The sequence below is a fragment of the Gopherus evgoodei genome, chromosome 12 (genome assembly GCF_007399415.2).
Source record: "Gopherus evgoodei ecotype Sinaloan lineage chromosome 12, rGopEvg1_v1.p, whole genome shotgun sequence".
NCBI lineage: Eukaryota > Metazoa > Chordata > Testudines > Testudinidae > Gopherus > Gopherus evgoodei.
This window is the reverse complement of record NC_044333.1, coordinates 10,378,447-10,401,425: the sequence shown is the minus strand read 5'-3', so window position 1 is coordinate 10,401,425 and position 22,979 is coordinate 10,378,447. Positions and strand designations below refer to the sequence as shown.

General features: G+C 44.6%; 1 protein-coding gene across 1 annotated transcript; it reads left to right on the top strand.

The window, feature by feature from the left end:
- Window positions 1-2,613: 2,613 nt before the first annotated feature.
- TMEM30B (transmembrane protein 30B) lies at window positions 2,614-7,836 on the top strand. Its single transcript, XM_030582156.1, has one exon. It carries the CDS (start codon window positions 2,615-2,617, stop codon window positions 3,647-3,649), a length of 1,035 nt encoding a protein of 344 aa, XP_030438016.1. The 5' UTR covers window position 2,614; the 3' UTR covers window positions 3,650-7,836.
- The last annotated feature ends 15,143 nt before the right edge of the window (window positions 7,837-22,979 follow it).

Below are 22,979 nucleotides of genomic sequence, written 5' to 3'. Positions count from 1 at the left end.
GCCCGGTGGTGGGGGCAATGGCAGGGATTGGGGCTCTCTCTGGGGTTGCATGGGGCCCTGCCCGGCAGTGGGGGCAATAGCAGGGTTTGGGGCTCTCTCTGGGGTTGTATGGGGCCCTGCCCAGCGGTGGGGCAATGGCAGGGATCGGGGCTCTCTCTGGGGTTGTATGGGGCCCTGCCCAGCGGTGGGGGGCAATGGCAGGGATTGGGGCTCTCTCTGGGGTTGCATGGGGCCCTGCCCGGTGGTGGGGCAATGGCAGGGATCGGGGCTCTCTCTGGGGCTGTATGGGGCCCTGCTCAGTGGTGGGGGCAATGGCAGGGATCGGGACTCTCTCTGGGGTTGCATGGGGCCCTGCCCGGTGGTGGGGCCAATGGCAGGGATCGGGGCTCTCTCTGGGGTTGCATGGGGCCCTGCCCGGTGGTGGGGCCAATGGCAAGGATCGGGGCTCTCTCTGGGGCTGTATGGGGCCCTGCCCGGTGGTGGGGGCAGTGATAGGGATCGGGGCTCTCTGTGTAGGGTTGTATGGGGCCCCGTCCGGTGGTGGGGGCAATGACAGGGATCGGGGCTCTCTATGGGGCCCTACCCGGTGGTGGGAGCAATGACTGGGATCGGGGCTCTCTCTGGGGTTGTATGGGGCCCTACCCGGGGTGGGGGCAATGACTGGGATCGGGGATCTCTCTGTAGGGTTGTATGGGGCCCTGCCCGGTGGTGGGGGCAATGACAGGGATTGAGGCTCTCTGTGTAGGGTTGTATGGGGCCCTGTCCAGTGGGGGCGGGGGCAATGACAGGGATCGGGACTCTCTCTGGGGTAGCATGGGGCCCTACCCGGTGGGGGGGCAATGACAGGGATTGAGGCTCTCTCTGTAGGGTTGTATGGGGCCCTGCCTAGTGGTGGGGGCAATGACAGGGATTGAGGCTCTCTGTGTAGGGTTGTATGGGGCCCTGTCCGGTGACGGGGCAATGACAGGAAACGGGGTGCTCTCTGGGGTTGTATGGCACCCTGCTCGGTGGTGGGGGCAATGACAGGAGATCAGGGCTTTCTCTGGGGCTGTATGGGGCTCTGCCTGGTGGGGGGCAATGGCAGGGATTGGGGCTCTCTCTGGAGTTGTATGGGGCCCTGGCCGGTGGTGGAGCAATGGCAGGGATCAGGGCTCTCTCTATAGGGTTGTATGGGGCCCAGCCCAGTGGTGGGGGCAATGCCTGGGATTGGGGCTCTCTCTGGGGCTGTATGGGGCCCTGCCTGGTGATGGGGGCAATGGCAGGGATCGGGGCTCTCTCTGGTGCTGTATGGGGCCCTGCCCAGTGGTTGGGGCAATGCAGGGATCGGGGCTCTCTCTGGGGTTGTATGGGGCCCTGCTCGGTGGTGGGGGCAATGGCAGGGATCGGGGCTCTCTCTGGGGTTGCATGGGGCCCTGCCCAGTGGTGGGGCAATGGCAGGGATTGAGGCTCTCTCTGGGGTTGTATGGGGCCCTACCCGGGGTGGGGGCAATGACTGGGATCGGGGATCTCTCTGTAGGGTTGTATGGGGCCCTGCCCGGTGGTGGGGGCAATGACAGGGATTGAGGCTCTCTATGTAGGGTTGTATGGGGCCCTGTCCGGTAGTGGGCAATGACAGGGAACGGGGCTCTCTCTGGGGTTGTATGGCACCCTGCCCAATGGTAGGGGCAATGGCAGGGATCAGGGCTCTCTCTGGGGTTGCATGGGGTCCTGCCCGGTGGTGGGGGCAATGGCAGGGATCGGGGCTCTCTCTGGGGTTGCATGGGGCCCTGCCCGGCGTTGGGCAATGGCAGGGATCGGGGCTCTCTCTGGGGTTGCATGGGGCCCTGCCCGGGGGTGGGGGCAATGGCAGGGATCGGGGCTCTCTCTGGGGTTGCATGGGGCTCTGCCTAGTGGGGGGCAATGGCAGGGATCGGGGCTCTCTCTGGGGTTGCATGGGGCCCTGCCCGGCGGTGGGGGCAATGGCAGGGATCGGGGCTCTCTCTGGGGTTGCATGGGGCCCTGCCCGGTGGTGGGGGCAATGGCAGGGATCGGGGCTCTCTCTGGGGTTGCATGGGGCCCTGCCCGGCGGTGGGGGCAATGGCAGGGATCGGGGCTCTCTCTGGGGTTGCATGGGGCCCTGCCCGGCGGTGGGGCAATGGCAGGGATCGGGGCTCTCTCTGGGGTTGCATGGGGCCCTGCCCGGTGGTGGGGGCAATGGCAGGGATCGGGGCTCTCTCTGGGGTTGCATGGGGCCCTGCCCGGTGGTGGGGGCAATGGCAGGGATCGGGGCTCTCTCTGGGGTTGCATGGGGCCCTGCCCGGTGGTGGGGCAATGGCAGGGATCGGGGCTCTCTCTGGGGTTGCATGGGGCCCTGCCCGGCGGTGGGGCAATGGCAGGGATCGGGGCTCTCCCTGGGGCCCTACCTGGGGACGGTGTCACGGACCGAGCTCTCCCCAGGCTGCCTATGGCCCTGCTGGATGGGGGCAGCCGGCGCTGTCGGGGAGCCAGGCTGCCTGGGGCCCGTGCCCGGGCGGGGCCGGATGCGGGCTGGGGGCTCCGCCCCTTACCTGGCCGGCGCAGGCGGGGCGGGCTCGCTCTGAGGCGGGTCGGGGCGCTACAGTGGAGCGCGGGCACCATGGCGGCGGCCCAGAACAAGCCGGACAACACGGCCTTCACCCAGCAGCGCCTCCCGGCCTGGCAGCCGCTGCTGTCGGCGGGCACGGCGCTGCCGCTCTTCTTCTGCGCGGGCCTGGCCTGCCTGGCGCTGGGGCTGGGGCTGCACTTCTCCTCCGCCACCATCCGCGAGCTGGAGCTCGACTACACCGGGGCGCCGGGCAGCGGCCACAACTGCTCCCGCTGCGCCAACGCCAGCCGGGCCGGGGCCGCGGGCTGCACCTGCTCGCTGCGCTTCGAGCTGCCCGAGCGCTTCCCGGGGCCCGTGTGCCTCTACTACCAGCTCGCCAACTACTACCAGAACCACCGGCGCTACAGCGTCTCCCGCGACGACCGGCAGCTCAGCGGGGTCGCCTCGGGGCTGAGCAACCCAGCCAGGGAGTGCAGCCCCTTCCGCACGGACCCCCGGGGCATCCCCATCGCCCCCTGCGGGGCCATCGCCAACAGCCTCTTCAATGACACCTTCGCCCTCTACCACCTGGCCAACGGCACCTTCTACCCCGTGCCCCTGGACAACCGAGGCATCTCCTGGTGGACCGACTCCAACATCAAGTTCAGCAACCCCGAACTCATCAATGGCAGCCTGGAGGCCGCCTTCAGGGGCACAGCCAAGCCCCCCAACTGGCCCCATGCTGCCTACACGCTGGACATGGGCAACCTCAACAATACCGGCTTCATTAACGAGGACTTCATCGTGTGGATGCGCACCGCTGCTCTGCCTACCTTCCGCAAGCTCTACCGCCGCGTGCGTGAGGGCAACTTCTCCTCTGGCCTGCCCCAAGGCACCTACCGTCTCGACATCACCTACAACTACCCCGTCCTCTCCTTCCAGGGCACCAAGAAGGTCATCTTCAGCACTGTTTCTTGGATGGGTGGCAAGAACCCCTTCCTGGGCATTGTCTACCTGATCTTCGGCTCCGCCTGCATCCTCACTGGCTTTGTCATGCTGGCTGTGCATATCAAGTTCCAGAAGCAAAACCAGATGGATGTGGAATAGAGAGATGAGCTTCAGATCCAAAGTTTGGTGACATTTGGACTTCAGCTTCCTCCAAACTTTTTGCTGCTAGCATCCAGGCCTTATCCTTCTCTTTCACTGTTATAATTCTGATCTCAATGGGTTTGCTGTCAACTCTCACCAGCGTAAGTGAGAGCAGAATTGGGCCTTCCGTGTCTGTAATGGGTTGAATGAAAACCTCCTTCTCCTTGCCACAAAACTATGGGAAAGTTCAAATCTGATTAAAACTCTACAGCTCCAACTTATTCAGACTGAGCATCACTTGGTGTATATATATGTGCACTTAAAGGATCACTGTCAGATTTTCTTTTTGCCTAACACAATTACCAATGTTTCTAATGACACGACTTTTTTTTTTTTTTTTTTTAGAGGAAAAATTTTAACCTGTTTTTCTCCTTACACCCTTTTCCTCTGGGTTTAACTTCTGTTTTTCTAGCCTCTTTCTACCAATGAAAGTGAAGCTTGCTAGGCTGTTTATTGATAGATTTGTAATCAACTGCATATTCAGGTTACCATGCATTAGCACAATGGCCTGCTGTTTGAATTGCAAACTTTGAAGTGGATTGTCTTTAAAATCTAATAGTATCATTTAATAATCTTACATTAGGTCTGACAGGATTTTCACAGGACCTGTATTTGGGGCCTAAGTTATTGGTGCTTTTTTTCTTTAAAGCAGTAAAAGGGACATTGGGCAATATCTTAACAAGACCTAAGATCAGTAAGAGACATTTTTCACAGTGATGAGTGCTACCATATCGCTTGAGCCCAAAGTGTAAAATACTCCCATAAAGAATCATTCTGCTGGTGATTGATCTGCAATTAGTAGATGCTTATGACTAACAATCCAATTGTCATCTGTTATCATTTAAAAAAAAATATTTTTTTTTTAACTTTTTGGAGAGTAGGAATGTATACTAGTCCTTTATTGAAATGGAAAAAATTGAACTGGAGCTGTCCAAAAGGATAAACTTTAAGGCTGATAGTCTCTCACAAAGGATGAATATCTTGTGAGAAACCATCTTGTGAGAAACCAGCTGGGTAAATTTGTAACAGTGATCCAAAACCATTTATCTTCCCTCTTTACTTCCTCTCACTTGGGGTCATGCTGGTAGCTGCAGAGAGAGTAGCCCCTCCCCTGTATATAAGTGTCTTTACCTGTAAGCATCTTCTGAACAAAATTGACTAGTGTTGATGGAGTCCACTTAATTTCACTTATCAAGCACTTATGGCAAAAGGCACCTTTCTTTATCTGCTATAGATTTATCTTCCATTAAAAAGGGTGGGAGGATCTTACCTCGTCTATATGTTTTTTCTAAAAGATATTGCTAAGAATGGCATTAAATAACTTTGAGACTAGAAACACTTCTTATATGGCAATAAAAATTGGTCATCCAACTTGCTTATCTAAAATGTATGGTATATAAAATAACTTCATAATATTTTCAACCAAAACATACCCAATCATGTGTTCAGAAACAGTGACCCCAGCTAGGAGAATTGTCTGAGTTCTCAAATATGTATTTTCTTGAATGTTTATATTTTGTTTCTGTCCTGTGAGGGTCTTTTCCACCTCTTAAAGAGCTGAGTTGACAACAAGTTAAAGTGATGGTAGCCTTAGGGAACCATCACTTGATAGTAGTTGCTTATGAGAGGTGCTCTGGTTAGCCCTGATTAGGATTCCTTATTAGATGTCTGAATGCCTGTGGCGTGTAGATCTCTAATTCACAATGTAACTGCTCCCCTTCTCACATCTATGCATATTTCAAGTCTTTGGGCAAGTGTGGAACCTCTTCTTAATTTTTCAAGTTGGGTGATTCTTACTCCAGAAAACTTTCTTCAAACTGAATTATAAATGCAGGCTTATTATGACTTCAGAAGCAATGTCTTTTTATACCAGTGCTGTGAACTACGTGTCAGTTGAAACATGAAAAGTTATGTAAAGTCTTAACCAAATTGCTTTTAGTTCTTTGATAATACTTTGAAGTACACAAGTAATTGTCTGTCTGAGAAATGACTCTGCATGTTAAATGAACTTTTTTTTCCCCAAGCTCACAGTGGAACTGGCACTGTGGAATGCTGCAAGTGCAAGAAAAGACCTTCATGTGAACAAATATAATAGCAGTGTGTTCAGCCTATGGCCCAAATTCTGCTCTGTTCAACCCACACAAATACCACTGAGGTTGCAAAGGTGTAAATGAGGGCACATCTTGTCCTTTCTGTTTGAAAAATATATTTGCCCTGCAGTCTGATTCATCTGGGAAGTAATCTGTAAGATGTGAATATACATAATTCTTTATACTAACTGTTAGGAATGTTAGCTGTCTGAATTGTGAAATGGGTGCATCACCCCACAAACTGGTAATGCTGCCGTTCTGCTGGTATCTCTTTAGCTTAATAACTGGCGTGGATCTTCTGGAAGCCAACTTTGAGTGGAAAGGGCAAGCTCAACTTCAGCAGGGACAGTGTAGGTCTTTTTGTGGAAAGAACTGAACTACCTAAACCTGCTGTAGTCCATATGCCTTCCAGAAACATTCACAAACTGCAGGCCAGCTGAGCAAACCTGCCTTGAGATGGTGACTAGATTATGTAAGCAGATGAAATGGAGGAAGACTTCATTGTAGACTGGAGGCATGATTCTTCTTTCACTTACCCTGGTGTGCATAACTTCATTGAATCTATGGAGTTCTACTGTGATGTAACCAACATAAATCAGAGGAGAATCAGAACCTCGCTGACTTATGAGAGGCTATTCTGCATAATTTTCAGTAACTGTTACTTGTCTATATTTTGTTTCCTCTGTATAGAAGACTTCCTCATTAAAGTATGTGTAGATTTTAGTCCTATATTATATATCTTTCCCAGCATTTTAACTGCAGAGAGAGTAAAGAAATACTTTTATTTCCCATTGCCACCTGATGGATCCCTTCTAGTCTAAAGGAACTGGGGGTGACCCCCCTTTCTCCTCTCTCCCCAGTCCATTTTGATAACTTTACCTGATTCCTCTATTAATAAACAGCTCATTTCCCCCATTGAAGGCATAGTTAAGAGTTTGACAACATGAATGAATATTGAATTTCTCTCCAGAAAGAACCCCAGTCACTTCATATACTTGTTTAAGGTAAAAGGAGTTAATGGGGAGACTGTAATTTTATTCATACAGTGCTTGGGAGCAGTCAAGGTCCCAATTACTTTAATAAAAGAAAAAAGCCAGGATTACTTATTCTATATGGCAGCCAGCAGATGACCTTTTAAAGAATCCTTGAGACAGTTTCACTGGGTGGGGGGTTTGATCAAAGCTTATAATTAAGATTTATGATGCACAATAAAAGGACAATTAAACAATGCTTAGTATATATCTCAGAATCCTATAAAGCTTTTCTTCTGCAGTAATGATAACAATTTTGTATTCACTTACAAATCCACTCGTACTGGTAAATCAGGAAGACAAAGCCTTTCAAAGTGGAACACAATCTGGGTGAGCTTTGGTTCTTATTGGTATTCTGTTTGAAATTTAGTAGCCTTATTTCTTGTACCTGTAATTATGTGAGCAAAAGTAAATGCAGCAGTGGTTTGTTTATCCACCTATCTGATTGCCCCAGAATATTAAGTAATTACAGTTGCAAAAATTGTGCCCACAGTTACTTTGCAAGTGCAAAAACGGTAATCTGGGTTTTAAAAACAGAACTGATTTTTTTTAGAAAATGAACTATAATGTTCCAGTTACAGTTGTGTTAATCCCAAACTTGTGTTGATAACACAGATTAGAATTGGATTTTTAGCACAGCAATAGGTTGACTTTTTTTGTTTTTTTTTAAGATCTTAATTAAAATCAAAACAAATTTTATTCGGAGTGTTTTAAAGTCCTCCATTAGAACAAGATGATTTTTTTCCGTCATTTTAAATTCTGCACTAAAATATTAATTCTGTTTAGTGGGATAATTCAACACATCATCTGGGATTAACTCAACTTTATTTTGAAGTTCACTCCAAAGGGTCCATGGTCAAAATAACTAGCTATCCTGTTTATTCTTTTTCTACTTCAGGGTTTGGACAGTGTAACTAGGCTCATAAATTTCACTTGTGCTTTATAGTTGCTTTCTAGTCAATATCCTTTCTAGGTTTTATGCAGTAACACAAAGCTGTTTGTTAAACTCCAGGTCATAAACTTGCAGAGGGATGTTTCGGTAGGGGGAAATTAGTTTTTAGTTTTTGTTTCTAATTTCTCCATGCTAATTTCCCCCTGCTGTTACTCACACCTTCTTGTCAACTGTTTGAAATGGGTCGGGTGACCAGATCTCTCAGTTTTACAGGGACAGTCCTGATTTTGGGTTCTTTTTTCCTATATAGGCTTCTATTACCCCCCACCTCGTCCCAATTTTTACACTTGCTGTCTGGTCACCCTAGAAATGGGCCACCCTGATTACCATTACAAAAGTGATTTTTTTCCTCCTGTTGATAATAGCCCACTTTAATTGAATTGTATCATTAGAACTGACCCCCCCACTTGGTAAAGCAACTCCTGTCTTTTCATGTACTGCGTATATGTATCTTCATCAGATGCTTGGAGTGGAAAATACGAAAGCTTATGCCCAAATAAGGTTGTTAGTCTCTAAGGTGCCTCAAGTACTCCTCGTTTTTTCAGTTAACTCTAACCATTAACCAGGACTTCAAGCTTTCCTCCTATAATGCTCGTAGTCACTGGCTAGGAACATGCACTGGCTCTTTCACTGGTATCTATATTAAGGCTTGGTATGAAAATATCAATTACTATAATTTACTATAATGATTCACACACTAGGGGTGAGGGGAGCTTTATAACTTTATCTAATTGATCACACTTCTTAGTTAACCGAAGTCAACGTTAATGGAGGGTACAGTGATTCCCAAATGAGTTCACCAAGAGAGGAAGTGTGGAGTGTTTGTTATGCGCTAATATTTTGAGACTTGAGTTTATCTATTGGTTTTGACCCATCTGTGTAACATGCAAAAACTTATAGCAAAGAAAAATGCATTGATGCTACTAATTTAAAAAATAGAAGGAGGAAGGTGTATGTGTGGGGGAACCTCCAAACAAAGTGATTAATTATTTAATGTTGCTGAGATTAATCAGAATTAAGGTTGAGACATTCAGGCCCCAAAGCCCACAGAGAATTCCTGAACTATATCTGGTAATCTAAACCCCCTCCCTGCCACCAACCACAGGCTTCCTGTACAATCTCTTATCTTGGCCTGCCTTTGAGACTTCCAAGTTACGATATCAATGTAACCTCAAGACCAACATGTCTAAAACTGAATTTATCTTTTTACTCCACCGCACTCCTTACCCAACTTCTTTCACTTTCGCTACCTTTCCCCCATTCCTCCCACATACTCATAACACGTTCTTTGCAAGTCTTGTGACTTCCTCAATGAAATCTCTCAAATCCTTCCTTCTCTCTACTGCCAGCAGCCTTGCTCATCTTGCCTCATTTATTGGATCCTCCTTTGCAGCCTCTCCCCTCCAGTCTATTCACAACACTGCTTCTAAGATCATCTTTTTATCCCTGTATCTGGCTGTATCTTGCCCTTCAAATCCTCTCACTGACTTGTCCTCTCCTGCATCAAGCTCAGCCTCTTTTTTTCCTTCAATGCCTTGCAGTACTCTGGCCACTCCTGCATTCCTGCTATATTCCCCCCCCACACACACACACCCACCCACTTCCTTAAGATGCTATTAGACGTGCATATGCAAAGTGAGGGCCTAATCAAAAGCTCAAAAATCTTTTAATAGAGTCCAATGGCTTTTTGATTAAGGTCCATGGTACATAAATGTAATCACACAACTGCTGTTAATGATACCGTGTCAGTATGCACAGGTACGTGAGCTTGTATTAACAGAATTTCATTGTGGACTGATGTCATTTGGAAGTAAAATGGAGGAAAAATAAACTCTACTTAAAATTGGCTGTTGCCTGGAACTAAAACTTGTTTTGTTGCCTGCCAGGAAGAGGCAAGAGTGTCATTAATGATCAGTATCATATTTGTGTGAAAGGACAGAAGAATATTAATGTTTTAATCAGCGTATCCCTGGCAGACACTGGAGCTCACCTGGAGTATCAGAATAGGTATATGAAAAGTATATTGGATGGCTCAGTGGTCATTTCAGCATCCACGACTGGAGAAGTATTTTCATTGTTCAGTAGCTTCTTGAGGATACTATTAAAAGAATTCTCTCCCCTTACTCCTGCCAGAAAAACCAGTCAGGACAGCTCCATCTCCATTTAAATTAAGATAACATACCCACTCAAATGTCTTTTAAAAACATTGTTTAAATCTTCCAGTATAAAAAGTAATAGTAAATGACAATAGCTACGGCAGGATCATGCAGTAAGTGTCTTAGTGCTAAAACTGTTCCTAGTTACAGAGGAGATGAATCTATTCAGCTGTTAGTAGAAGGAAAAAGTGTCAAGGCAATATCAACAGCCATACATCAGGGTAGTTGCTGTCTGAAATAGAATGTCAGGATATATTTGGGAAGATACATTTGAACTACGTGCAATTCCCCCAATCTGTAACTCTTGGCTAAAGTTCCATCTCATCCAAAAGATATGTAACTTGTAAATGAGGCCTACAGCTCTTGTGACTATGCAACTTTCCATGAGTGATCTTCATGGCCAAATGTTAACATGAGTAATTCGTTTTACACTTCCTGTCCTCAACTATTATGCCACTGTTGTGAACTGTTAAACCACTGCTGCATTTCACTCTAGCATTTCAGTAATAGGGTAAAGTGATCTGGATACATCCCTTTCCTACTTCACAGGAGTGCTGTGAGGCTGAATCATGGTTTGCAAAATGTTTTGTGATTTTTTTGTCTCAAAGGTGGTATGTTATGAAAATACTGAAACTCAAGGTTGTGTGGGGTTGTTGGTAGTAATTGCCTAGCAAGCCATGTGCTAGCACAATTTCAGGGGTTGCTGTTTTGACCCTTCTCCAAATATCAAACATTTTGATAAGTATATTGATCAGACATATGGTTATGCTGAGATGCTTGGGGGATAAGAGGTATCTGAGCACAAAGAGTAAAACTGATGGTTAATTGAACGAGTGTGGTAACAATCAATTACAAAATAACACAAACAGATTTTTACTATCACCTAACTATGCTGAAGTTCAGCCACAGCTGCTGAATCACAAATTGACAAGCAGCTGCTGAAGCCATTTTAATATAAAATAGTAATCCTACTGGGCAATTCTAATGGTTGGGTGACTAATCAATTTTCCTGCACAGATCTTTACCCCAGGGATATGTGGTGAGACCGGTGCTACTGGCCCTTTCTGTAAATAGAAAGAGGAGGGGAGTTCTGCAATTGCAGCTGGTGTGTACACACCCACATCCTCCAACAGCAGTGTCTTTAAAACAAAGAAAGCCAAATGTTTTCTGTAATCTTACTCAGCCTTTAATATAAGGTTGGGCCTAATAGCAGGTTTTCATTTACTTTGCCTGTGTTTGTGTCATGTATTTTTTCTACTGATTGTTTATGACTATCTACTTAAAAATTACACACACTAAATTAAATGAGCTTTTAGGTTGCAAGGTCAAGCATTCAAAAGTCAGGAAATGCCAGAATTAAGGCTGCCTGTGCATATCTTTGAGACAAAGATCTTTGCAATCTCCTGGGCATGATAGAAATGTGCCTGGGGATTCCAGCTTTTTCATATTACAATTAATTCAGCTGATGGTAGTCAATGTGTGATTCAGCAGATATTAGACAGGTGAGAGGTCTCAGGAGAAGTGGCTGAACTTTAGCATATTGAGATGGCCTCCAGTAATACCCCTGCCTACTCTCCCAGTTCTCTGTCCCCACTGGCTCGCCATCCCAAGTTACCTTATTGGGTTCTTTATCTAATCTCAGTATCCTCATTCTCCTGCCTTCTTGTCCCACTTTCCCTGCCTACCAAATGCCTTCTCTTCTGATTTCCATCTTTCCCCCAACCTTCTGGCTCCTAAATCAGTCTTCAACCCCCAGCTTCCAGTTCATCTCATCCCCTTCCTTCCATGCCCCTTGGCTCAGATTAATAAAGGAATTTAGGCACTGTGATGCTGAGTATTGCAATGCCTAATTTTTACGTGCCTAGAAAAATCACAGGAACAATAATGTGATCCACAAAGTCTCAGTTAGTCTCTTAAGCTCCTTATACAATGAATGGGGAGAAACAGACACCCTTGAATGCGATCCACAAAAGCCAGCACGCTATGCTGGGAGCCACCTAAGGTAGGCAGTGGAAGATGCTGATGAGAGGGGAGTGTCCTAATTCCTGCCCCTCTCACAGATGTAATTGCCTAAATCCAGGCTGCAGGGAGACACCAATCTTTGTTTAGAAATCCACAACCAGAAGAATAATTGGAGTAGGGAGACTTGGATCCTTGGCCACCCACCTCTCCAGTGGGTTCCCTACCCTCCAGGCTACAGTCATTATCACATTTTCTCTTGTTGGCTTAATGACTCTAATTATTTATTCATTGGAACAGCTTCAGCATGAGAGATTAAGGGAGACCCAGGTCAGAATATTCAGTGGTTAGAGCACACACACCTGTTACAAAGTGAGAGACCCTAGTTCAAATCCTTTTTCCCCCTCTGGCAGAGATGAGAGGAATTGAGCCTGGGTCTTCCACTTCACAGGTGAGTGTGCTAACCCCTGGGATAAACATTCTAAGGTGGGCACCACCTCCTCCTGCCAGATTTTGAATGGGAACCAACACAGTATGCAGCCTCTTACCACACCTCATGGCTCAGGTGAATGCCTGCTTCTTGGATTGCTCGGGCTTAGCAGAGAGAGAGAGAGAGAGAGAGAGAGAAGCACTTGGACTCAGAGTGAGGCAGCAGTGCATATACCTAGAGGCAGAAATTTAGGTGCTGAGGGAACTTTTACCCTGAAAATTTAGGCACTGAATTAGTTTATGTGCCTCTGGGGTTTGGCAGAGTTTTGTGGATCACAGCCGAGCCTAAAACTAAGATTTTGGCTTATACTGTTCTCTCTCCTCATGCATTTGAATCAGACAGCTTCCTTTTTCATGTTGCCTGGGCTAATCAAGGGGTTCACTGAGAACTCCATGCTGTCTGTTCCAGTGCCTGGACCTACACCCATTATGGCCTGCAGCAGACCAGAACTGCAATTTCAGGGAAAGTCTTGTTTGGTCCTGGGCTGGAGCATCCCAATGTATATGGGAACTTTGGAATTTAGCTGCTGAAGTCTAAGTCTCTAATGAGTTTGAGAATTGTTATTGGTGTTTTGAAGGTTATAACCTGGCCAAGTTTTGAGCAGATTTTTACAGGGATGGCTAATAGCACATCCCTGACACAAAAGCTACCTCCCCGCCCCTACCTGCAAATTTCAAGGCCATTCTCAAATAATGGGGGTGTTATAACTTTTAAAAGAAAGCCACCAGAATATTTAAACATAGTCAAAACATAATTTTCCCTATCCTCATTTTCAGACATAGCTGAGTGACTTTGGCCTATTTTTCAGTGCTCCTTCTCCCCCCACCGCCCCTGCAAACAATTCAGCCTGAAGCGGACGCTTAGTATGGAAAATTTCAGCCCAAATGGTTGAAGCTTGGCAAAGTTATAAGCAAGTGAAAATAATAACTTATAATAGGAAGTGCCAGGAAACCTTAATGATAGACAATGCTACCAGCCCTGACTATAGCAAACAAATGATTTGTTTAAACATAGCTATAATCCATTGCTGAGTATGGGGAGAGGCTGTGTGACTTTACAATTCTCTAGAATAACTCTTTAATTTAATTTAATTTTCTTCCTTGCTAGGAGAGAGCACTTGCAACTCTGACTGTAACAGCATCAGCTGAGACAGTTAAAATATGATTGTTCCATAATTCATCTCCTGTAGTTGTGTTAATAGCCTAGACTGGTTTAACTGGGACCCTGGTAGGTTCCATCTAGGCTACAAGTCAAAACCGTGTTATAGCTAGGTCCACTAATTCAATTATAGTTGTTGTATAGGTAGGGCAGAAAGTGCATTCAAACATGCTGACTATAGTAAAAGGCATAACTATGATAGATTACTAGATGTGTGACATGTATAAGATATTTTGGGTTCCCAGAGTTTGCAAAACTAATTTGAGGGTTTTTGTAATCTTTTTTTCTTTTGCAATCAAAAGCCATTTTTCATTTTCTCACAGTACATCCCACTTCAGGTTGATTCCATGTTTTTCTTTTTTGTATTAAGGAAAGAGGAGCCTCCTCTGAAATCTAGATGTCCAAAACTGAGTTTTCTGTATGCAGCCTTCTCCATATTGACTATACATACTTTTCCATTAGAATCTTCTCTTTTTTTCTTTGCTCTTCTTATTCAGTCTTTCCTGTGTGGAATACAAACTCTAGTATTAGTCAAACTTTTAAACTGCTAGAGCCAAATGTGTCTGTGGTATAGCTCCATTGGAATTTCACCAGGGATTAATTTGCTCCAGAATCTGAGTGTTTAAATTGGACATAATGAGTTATCTATCTCTCATAGTCAGGTTATTAGGTTTTTCTCAGGATCCAGTGCTGACTCTCTTTAACACTGTACTTCTTGGTGTTAGCAATTTTTGTTTATATTTTATTCTAAAACTCTGACACTCTTCTGATTAGGGTCTATGTCAATGAATTCTAGGTGCATCTTTCCATTGCACAATATAGGATTCTCTCAAAAGGAAAAAAATCCAAAATGTTTTGGGTAATTTTGCTTTCCTTCCCCTTCAGTGATGCTTGAGCCAGAAATAGCAGCTTATTACAACAGACTATGAACAGAGTCTCTCTGAGTGAGGAAGAGAGACCAAGCTAAGTAAATGTTCCACAAGTTATGCAAATTTTAGTTTCTGGTGGCAATCTGCCAAGGGAAATTCTCAATCTATTTATAAAAACATTGTCAGCAAGTAAAGGCCCAGTGGGGAAATGGCAGCAGTCAGATGGGAAAAAAGGCTTCTACACACTAGTTCTAGTAGATGGAATTGGGATCCATTAAATAGAGAAATGCAACTAAGTGCTTCGTAGGCTAGAGGACATAGGGCTGTAATATGCTGTGAAGAAAGATGGATTAGTGTTGTGCAGGATAATTCTGGTCGCTCCATCTGGGTTCACCACTGTGATGAAGAGGATAGGATGTAGCCTGAGGATAGTACCCAGAAAATACTTTATATGAACTCTGACTAAGAAATCTATCTGCCAGCCTCCTTACTCCTTGGTGGCTTGATAGCTGGAGAAGGATCTTCCTGTACATGAAGTTTCCCAAGGGTTCACCAGACATAACATATTAGCTACATCTGCTCAATAATAGTCAATAAATGTTTGTAAGTGTGATTGTAGAAACTAAACTCTCCAGCTGCTAGCAGAGTGAGTGTAGTGAAAGAAGGAAAATGCATGTCATACAGTGAATGAAACTATTAGAATTGTAGGGCTGAAAGGACCTCAAGATGTCATCAAGTCCAGTGGTCTGTGCTGAGGCAGGACCGAATAAAAATAGACCATTCCTGACAGGTGTTTTTTCAAAGTGTTCTTAAAAGCCTCCAATGAAGGGGAACCTGCAGCCTCCCTGGGAAGCCTATTCCAGAGCTTAACTACCCTGCAATTAGAAAGTTTTTCCTAATATCTAATTTATATCTCCCTTCTCCCTTACTGTGGATTAAGCCCATTGCCACTTGTCCTACTTCAGTGAGCATTAACAACACCATTGTCATTATAGCAGCTCTTAACATATTTGAAGACTATCAGGTTCCCCCTTTGTTGTCTTTTCTCAAAACTAAACATTTCCAGTTTTTTAAATCTTTCCTCATAGTCGGGTTTTCTAAACCTTTTATCATTTTGTTGCTCTCTCCTGGACTTTCTCCAATTTTACCATGTCTTTCCTAAAGTATAGCACTCAGAATTGGACACAGTACTCCAACTGAGGCTAGAGCAGGCAAGGGGAGGGATAGCTCAGTGGTTTGAGCATTGGCCTGCTAAACCCAAGGTTGTGAGCTCAATCCTTGAGGGGTCTATTTGGGGATTTAGTTGAGGAATGGTCCTGCTTTGAGCAGAGGGTTGTACTAGATAACCTCTTGAGGTCTGTTCCAACCCTAATAATCTATGATTCTACATACAACACTCTTAGCTTATATTCTGGGATAAATTATTTGTGCAACTGCATCACATTGTTGACCCATTCCAGTTGTGATCCACTATAACCCCCAGATCCTTTCAAGCAGTACTACCACCCCGCCAGTTATTCCCCATTTTGTAGTTGTACATTTGATTTTTTCCTTCCTTAGTGAAGTATTTTGCACTTGTCTTCGTTGAATTTAGGTGGATTTGTTAAGGCTGTTTTGAATTCTAATCTTCTTCTCCAAAGTACTTCAAGCTCCTCCCAGCTTGGTGTCATTTGCAAATGTTATGTGTACAGTAAAATCTGCCTTAGAGACCACTTCTGAAGAGAGACCACTTGTCACAAGCATCTACTTGCAGAGGCCATGGAACAGCACCCCTCTCTGGACTAAAAACCGTTGAAGAGAGACCACCTTTTACAAGCAACCACTTTTGCTAATTCCCATGAGTGGTCATTCTTGGCAGGTTTTACTGTACTTGCCACTCTATTATCCAAGTCATTAATGAAAATATTGAATAGTATCCTTTACTAACTCAAGGACAAGTAAAGATGTTTTAAAATTAGATTCTCCTTGATGTTTCAAGAGGATGTAGTGATCCTATCTCACCACATGTATCAGTTAGAAAAGGGAATGACATGCTAAACAATGGGAAAGATTCTATGCAGTATCTTGCAGTCAGTGCACTTACCTAAGTATTAAGTTGTACGTCTACTGATACTTAGGATTTCTGGTGCTGGAGGAGACATTCTTACAGAGTTGAGATATGGATAAACCGCCATTTATTTTAACTTATTTTAAGGGATTTGGTGCTGGATTGACAGTTCCGGAAACTGATGTACTCTGTGCACAGAATAGTTACAGCATGAGCAAGCATAGTGCAAATTTCCCCACACTATCCTGCTGCTATACCTAAACAACATTCTTGTTGTGGCGCCTCATCTTGAACAGAGAGAATTATTGTCTCCATGACCCATTCAGTCCTTAATTTCTCTGCTGAGACTGTCAGAGGTACATCTTGGTGCCAATAGCAGATGTGGATTTTTATTTTTATTTACCATGGTAGTGCCAGTTGAGAGAGGGGCCCTGTTTTGCTAGGCACTGTCCAAATAGAATGCGAGAGACCCTGCCACAAAAAGTTTAAAATCTAAATAGATGACGGACAAAGGATAGGCAAAGGGGATAGAACATACAAGCAGAGCAGTGGTTTGCAAACATCATGTTAGGTCTATAATTTTATTTTGTTTCTTTAAATCCTTGGGAGCTGAGAGAGGGTTCTTGTGGTATGGATACCTGTCTATTGGACCCTGCCCTGAAACCCACCAACTTATTTCACATACGGGAGGGTGACCATATTTCCCTAAACTGAAAATGGGACACTGCCTGGTGTTGCCTTTTGCTCAACCCCAGCCACTTGGCTGGCCCAAGCCTCACCAGGCAGGGCCGGCCTGAGTTGCCTGGCATCACTGCTCACCCAAGGTGGTGTAACGAAATTTTTTGCAAAACTGGGGATTTGCCCCATTTGATTTTGCCAGGACATTCCTCCATGCTACCCTCGGGCAAGAGCAAACGGGACAAATACTCAGTTTTGCCGAAAAAGTCATGATGTCCAGGACAGAGCTTAAAAAGGGTACTGTCCAAGCCGAAATGGGATGTATGATCACCCTATCTTTAAAGAAAGAGATGTAGTCTCCTAGGTAGCTAGGATTCCAGGACCTAAACCATTACAGGATTTTACAAATAAATTCAGTGTCATTCCTTGCTTATAGTCTGCACAGGATATTAACAATACGGTTCAAGTATTGTCAAATTATAAGCACCGTACAGCAGCACCGCACTTGACTCTCTCCCCCACACTGCTTAGCAAAGATCTAACAGTAGAGGTTATAGTGAGTTCCCATATTGCTAAGGTGTCCTTATTTTTATAAACTATACTACAGGACATTTAACAGTACGTTATGAAGTATAAGTAATACTGAATTAATTTTATCAAAATCAACAATTTGATGTATAATTTTGGGGTTATTTTAATTATGTTTAATTAAGTTATTGATTCAGGAAGAGCCTGATCCAGAGCTCATTAAAGTAAATTGAAGTCTTCCCATTGGATCGGGATCAAAAGTAATGAATTCACAGTGAGTCTCCCTATAGATAGGTAGATTTTAAGGCCAGAAGGAACCATTAGATCATCTAGTCTGACCTCTTGTATAACACAGATCATATATTTTCACCCAGTTACCCTTTCATTGAATCCAATAATTTGTGTTTGGCTAAAGCATAGCTTCCTGAAAGGCATCCCATCTTGATCTGAAGATGTCAAAAGACATAGAACCAACTACTACTTCCCTTGATAGTTTGTTCCAATGGTTAATCACCCTTCCTGTTAAAACTATTATTAGTGTGAATTAAAATGTAGAAAAAAAGGATTGTTATAAAACCTATTTATATGATTTGTTTCTTCCCTTAATTCTTACTATGGTCCCCAGTTACACCTCTACCCCTATATAACGCTGTCCTCGGGAGCCAAAAAAATCTTACCTTGTTATAGGTGAAACCGTGTTATATCGAACTTGCTTTGATCCGCTGGAGTGCGCAGCCCCGCCCCCCTGGAGCATTGCTTTACCACATTATGTCCTAATTTGTGTTATATTGGGGTAGAGGTATATTTGAACATATTCTCCTTCACTGTTACCTGGCAATTCTTCAGTGCTTTGAAAAGGAACTTCCTCATTAGGAAACTACTTGAACACCTCACAGGTTTAAAGCTCAATAATCGCTTCTGAAAGCCAGGGAATAAAGTTTATCATCTCTTCCAGTCAGAGGCAACCCTATGGTTGCAGAGGAACTCCATTCTGCGGCATGCACCCTTCTCATTCCCCATCATTAAAGTCTCAATCCATAGTGCTAATAGACAACAGAAGATCTTCTAAATCTTATGATGATAGTGTCGTCAGGTATGTTCTAACTACATGTGCCCAAATCTCTATGGTTATTTCTCAAGGGCAGCACTAATACATTGGAATTTCAAAGCGCTGCCGCGGCAGCGCTTTGAAGTGTGAGTGTAGTCAGAGCGGCAGCACTGGGAGAGAGGCTCTCCCAGCGCTGCATGTAAACCACATCCCTTACGGGGTGTAGCGTGCAGCGCTGGAGCCGCACTCCCAGCGCTGCTGCCCTGATTACACTGACGCTTTACAGCGCTGTATCTTGTAGCGCTCAGGGGGGTGTTTTTTCACACCCCAGTTGCAGCGCTGTAAAGTGTGAGTGTAGCCAAGCCCTTATATTTGTAGAGTTAAATTCTCTGAGTACTTGAACAGTGGAATGTGGAAGTTCATCTGATGTTTACAGAGGTCACCTGAGCAGTTGTCATGTGAGAGATCTTCCTCTTTGAGCTCAAAGAATACTTAGGAGAAGTGGGAAAACATTATTTTCTAAAGACCGTTCAGAGACATAGGAAGGAGACAGATCATAGCAGGTTGGGATGTTGGAGAAACTATTGCCTATCACCCTGATTTAGTCTGGGAGTGCCGTGAATGTATCTCCTTATTAAAACCATGAGCATCTGAAGTAAGGGGGAATTTGGGAAGAAAAAGGGTTTAACCGCTATGCAAATGCCATTGACAAAGGGAGACCGTCTTACATACAGGACAATTTTACGCTGGCAGTCTATTCAACATTTATACAGAGCAAGAATTTCTAGTAACTGCTATGTAGGATTAATGATAAAATTATCAATATAGGAACTTACTAGACTTCAGATATAAATCCTTCCCAATTCACTACCTGAAACAATAGCTACACCACATTCACACAAGGTTCCCAGTAATATTGTTAAATACAGGTCCTGGGCTGACATATCTGTCACCCGAGTCTCCAATTAAATTGCCCTGCCACTGGTTCCTCCCATTCTCGCCAGGAACTCAGAGATACTTCAATCTGCTTATAGCTCTTCTTAGGTTAGCCTCAGTGCAGTCTGGCCTTCCTGGGCCCTTGCAGGACCATTTCTAGTCCTGTATGTCATCTCGTTATTGGGTGACCCTCGTCTGTTCTAGCTTGCCTCACTTGGAACAGCTATGGTCTGAATTTGGCCAAGAATACATAGCAAGTCAGTAACCAAATCAGGATTAGAATTTAGATGTTCCTGACTCTGAGCTTCATTTTCACGGCTCTATACATTGTTTCCAGTGGAGATTAACAACTTCATCTCCCTTCATGCTGACGTGGGTTGGATAAAAGTAAAAACTCTAGAAGTAAACAACTTCCTAACTCATTATGAATCCCAGAGCCATCCATTCTGTCATCTCAAAGGTTCTGAAAAATTCTGATAAAACATGTGAGCCTTTTTGGAGTTGGTCCACCTGTACTGCAGTGCTGTTCCTCAAAATGCTGGAAATGGTCAAGCCACTATTACGAAACTGGTACATAATGATAGCCCAAAGCAAAATCAAAGCCTAGTCGGATAGGATTTATTGCCTGAAATTTCCTTCCAAATCCACTTCAATTCTTTGGAAACACCAGACACACTTCAGAGAATAGCAGAGAACATAATTTGTCAAAAATAATGAAAGTTTTGTTCCTTTGGTTGATTATTAAAAAGTTTTGGTCCACTCAACGCTCCACTCTGGTCTCATACCAACAACTTTGCAAATAGGCAACAAATTTCTCTGCTGCTGTCAGGCGGCGCTGCCTTCAGAGCTGACTCCCCGGGCAGCAGCAGCCACTCTCCACTCTGTCTTGTGGCCGGAGGGCAGCAGCTGCTGCCCCGGGGGTGGGGGGGGAAACAGCTCTGAAGGCAGTGCTGCCTACCAGCAGCAGTGGAGAAGATTACGTCTCCAGTGCTGCTGGCAAGCAGCGCTGCCTGCACAAGTCAGGGACAAATGCCCAGTTTTGGCAAAAAAGTAGGGACAGCTGGGACAGAGCTGAAAAAGGGGATTGTCCCGGCCAAAACGGTATGTATGGTCACTCTAATGTATGGAAGGGCATCAGGCAGGCTATTAGAAAAAGGTTTTTAGACAATCCTGATATCTACTCTTGAACCAGCGAACTAGAGCTAGAGGATCACTTATACTGATCTCTGGAGCCATCCAGTCCCCCCTTCCCCACTTTTACATCTAAATACATTATACACATAGATATATAAAGCGGTGAATGCTTGAGAAGTGGCCTGCAACTTGCAGGAGGTCAGACTAGATGATCATGATGATCCCTTCTGACCTTACAGTCTATGTGTCTGAGTCTCTGATGCAGGCTCTACTGCATAAGGAGATCCAGGTCAGAGTGGTGCAGAGTTTAAATGCTTAATTTGTGGATCAGAAATAATTGCCAATTTTTAAGAAATTAAGAGTTCAAGGGGCTTTATAACTTGAACTTTTAGGGTCAGAGGGAGATTTTGGTTTTTAGTGCTTTGTTTCATCCTTTTGCACCCATCCTCACTCAAGATAAACTATTTCATTACCACTACTTCTCTATGTTACTTTCTTGGTGCTGAGCTAAACACATTGGAATTCTTTTCCTACCATTACATGTGTGGGACTTTTCTGGCAGATTTTTTTTTATAATTTTACACAAAGCAAAACATCCTCTTTCACTCTGCTGCTAGAGAACCTCAGACTTATTTTTAGCTACAATTGAGGGTTGCAGGGAAGGAACTGTCCCTTTCAAAGTCGATTAGTGGAACACAATACAACAGAATAGCATTCTCTTTACATAGCTTCTGTCCTACAAGGTTGTCCTGAGGTGCTTTGCAGTTCTGCAAACTGTATGTGCTATAAATTGACAACAAGAAGTAGTTGTGTAAAAACGTTATATTGTGAATAATGGAAGAGTTCACTCAATAAGGTTCTGACCCAAAGCTCGTTGAAGTGAATGGGAATTTTTCAGTTGACTTTAATGCATTATGGCTCTGTCTCAAATAGAGAGACGTGGCTAGGAGTTTGTGTGCTGGGACTGCTATATCTTTTACTATACTTAATCAGATCACTTTTAGCTTCTCCTTTGCCGCCTTCCTCCTGTTTGTTTGCTTTCTCTCCACCTGTTGTGTCTCATCATTTACTAAGATAGTAAACTCTCTTCAGGACAGCAGCAATCTTTCATGTGTATAGTGTGCCTATTGCAATGGGGCTCTGAACTCCCAGTGGGCCCTCTAGGTGCTTCTGCAATACAAATAAAGTAAATGATGGCGACAGACAGGAAAGCTGTTTGAGTTTCATCCCATTACTCCTGGCTGTACCCTAGTAACACGATTGCTGATCTGTATATACGAATGCAAAATTCAAATGGACAGCTAACAGTCCTGTAAGCATCTGGAATAACAAAAGTAAATTTAGGTTGTGCAATAACCACCATTTCCTTTTTAAAAAACCATGGTGTAATCCCTGGGTTATTTCATTTTAATTGCCTTGGTAACAACAGCATGTGATCAGTATGAGGATGTTTCCAGCCCCTTCTACTTTATAGTCTTCAAAGAATCCCTTCCAGTTTTGTCCATGTCTTTCTAGTACTGAACCCTGCAGCCCCCAGGGGTTATTATGGCTCTGTTAGATCGCCAAGGCTCTTCTAGATTTCAGGTCAAACCCTCAGCCTGCCCCCCCAACAGAGCCATCAGGGAAGAACTCCACAAGGGGATTCTCTATAGACATCCTAGCCAGAACCCTTTCCTGCTGGTTTTCTTCCTGAATCCAGGTTTATCCCACCTGTTGAAAGTCTGTATCTTGGATTACCTTTCTACACAGATTTTTTTACCTTCTGGGTAATCTGACTGTACTATTTAAAGCTCCCTCTGCATTATTTTTCTGGCCTTATTAATGTTTGCTACTCGTTTCCACATTAGTAATATTTCCTGTTAGTTTCATTAATATGTTTACCCTTCATTATCCTGAATAACACTCCTTACCTTGCCAGCCCAATGTCCTGTAGGTCCCTTTCTCTCCCCAGCATCTCCTCAGCTCCTTCTAGTCTGCCCCTACACTTGGAGAATCAGAGAAGGGAGGGCATTCCAAGCATCTTACTCTCAGACACCTCTTCCACACTGATACAAGATAGGACTCCATAATATTGGATATTGGTAATCACAGATTATGGAGCTGTAGACAGTGTGGTGATTCTGTGAAATTAGTGCACCTTCAAGATCTGGAGCATTGTGTGTGGCAGAGTTTGAAAGGTTGGCTGGTTGCTGCTGAGAGTGGGCTGAAGACA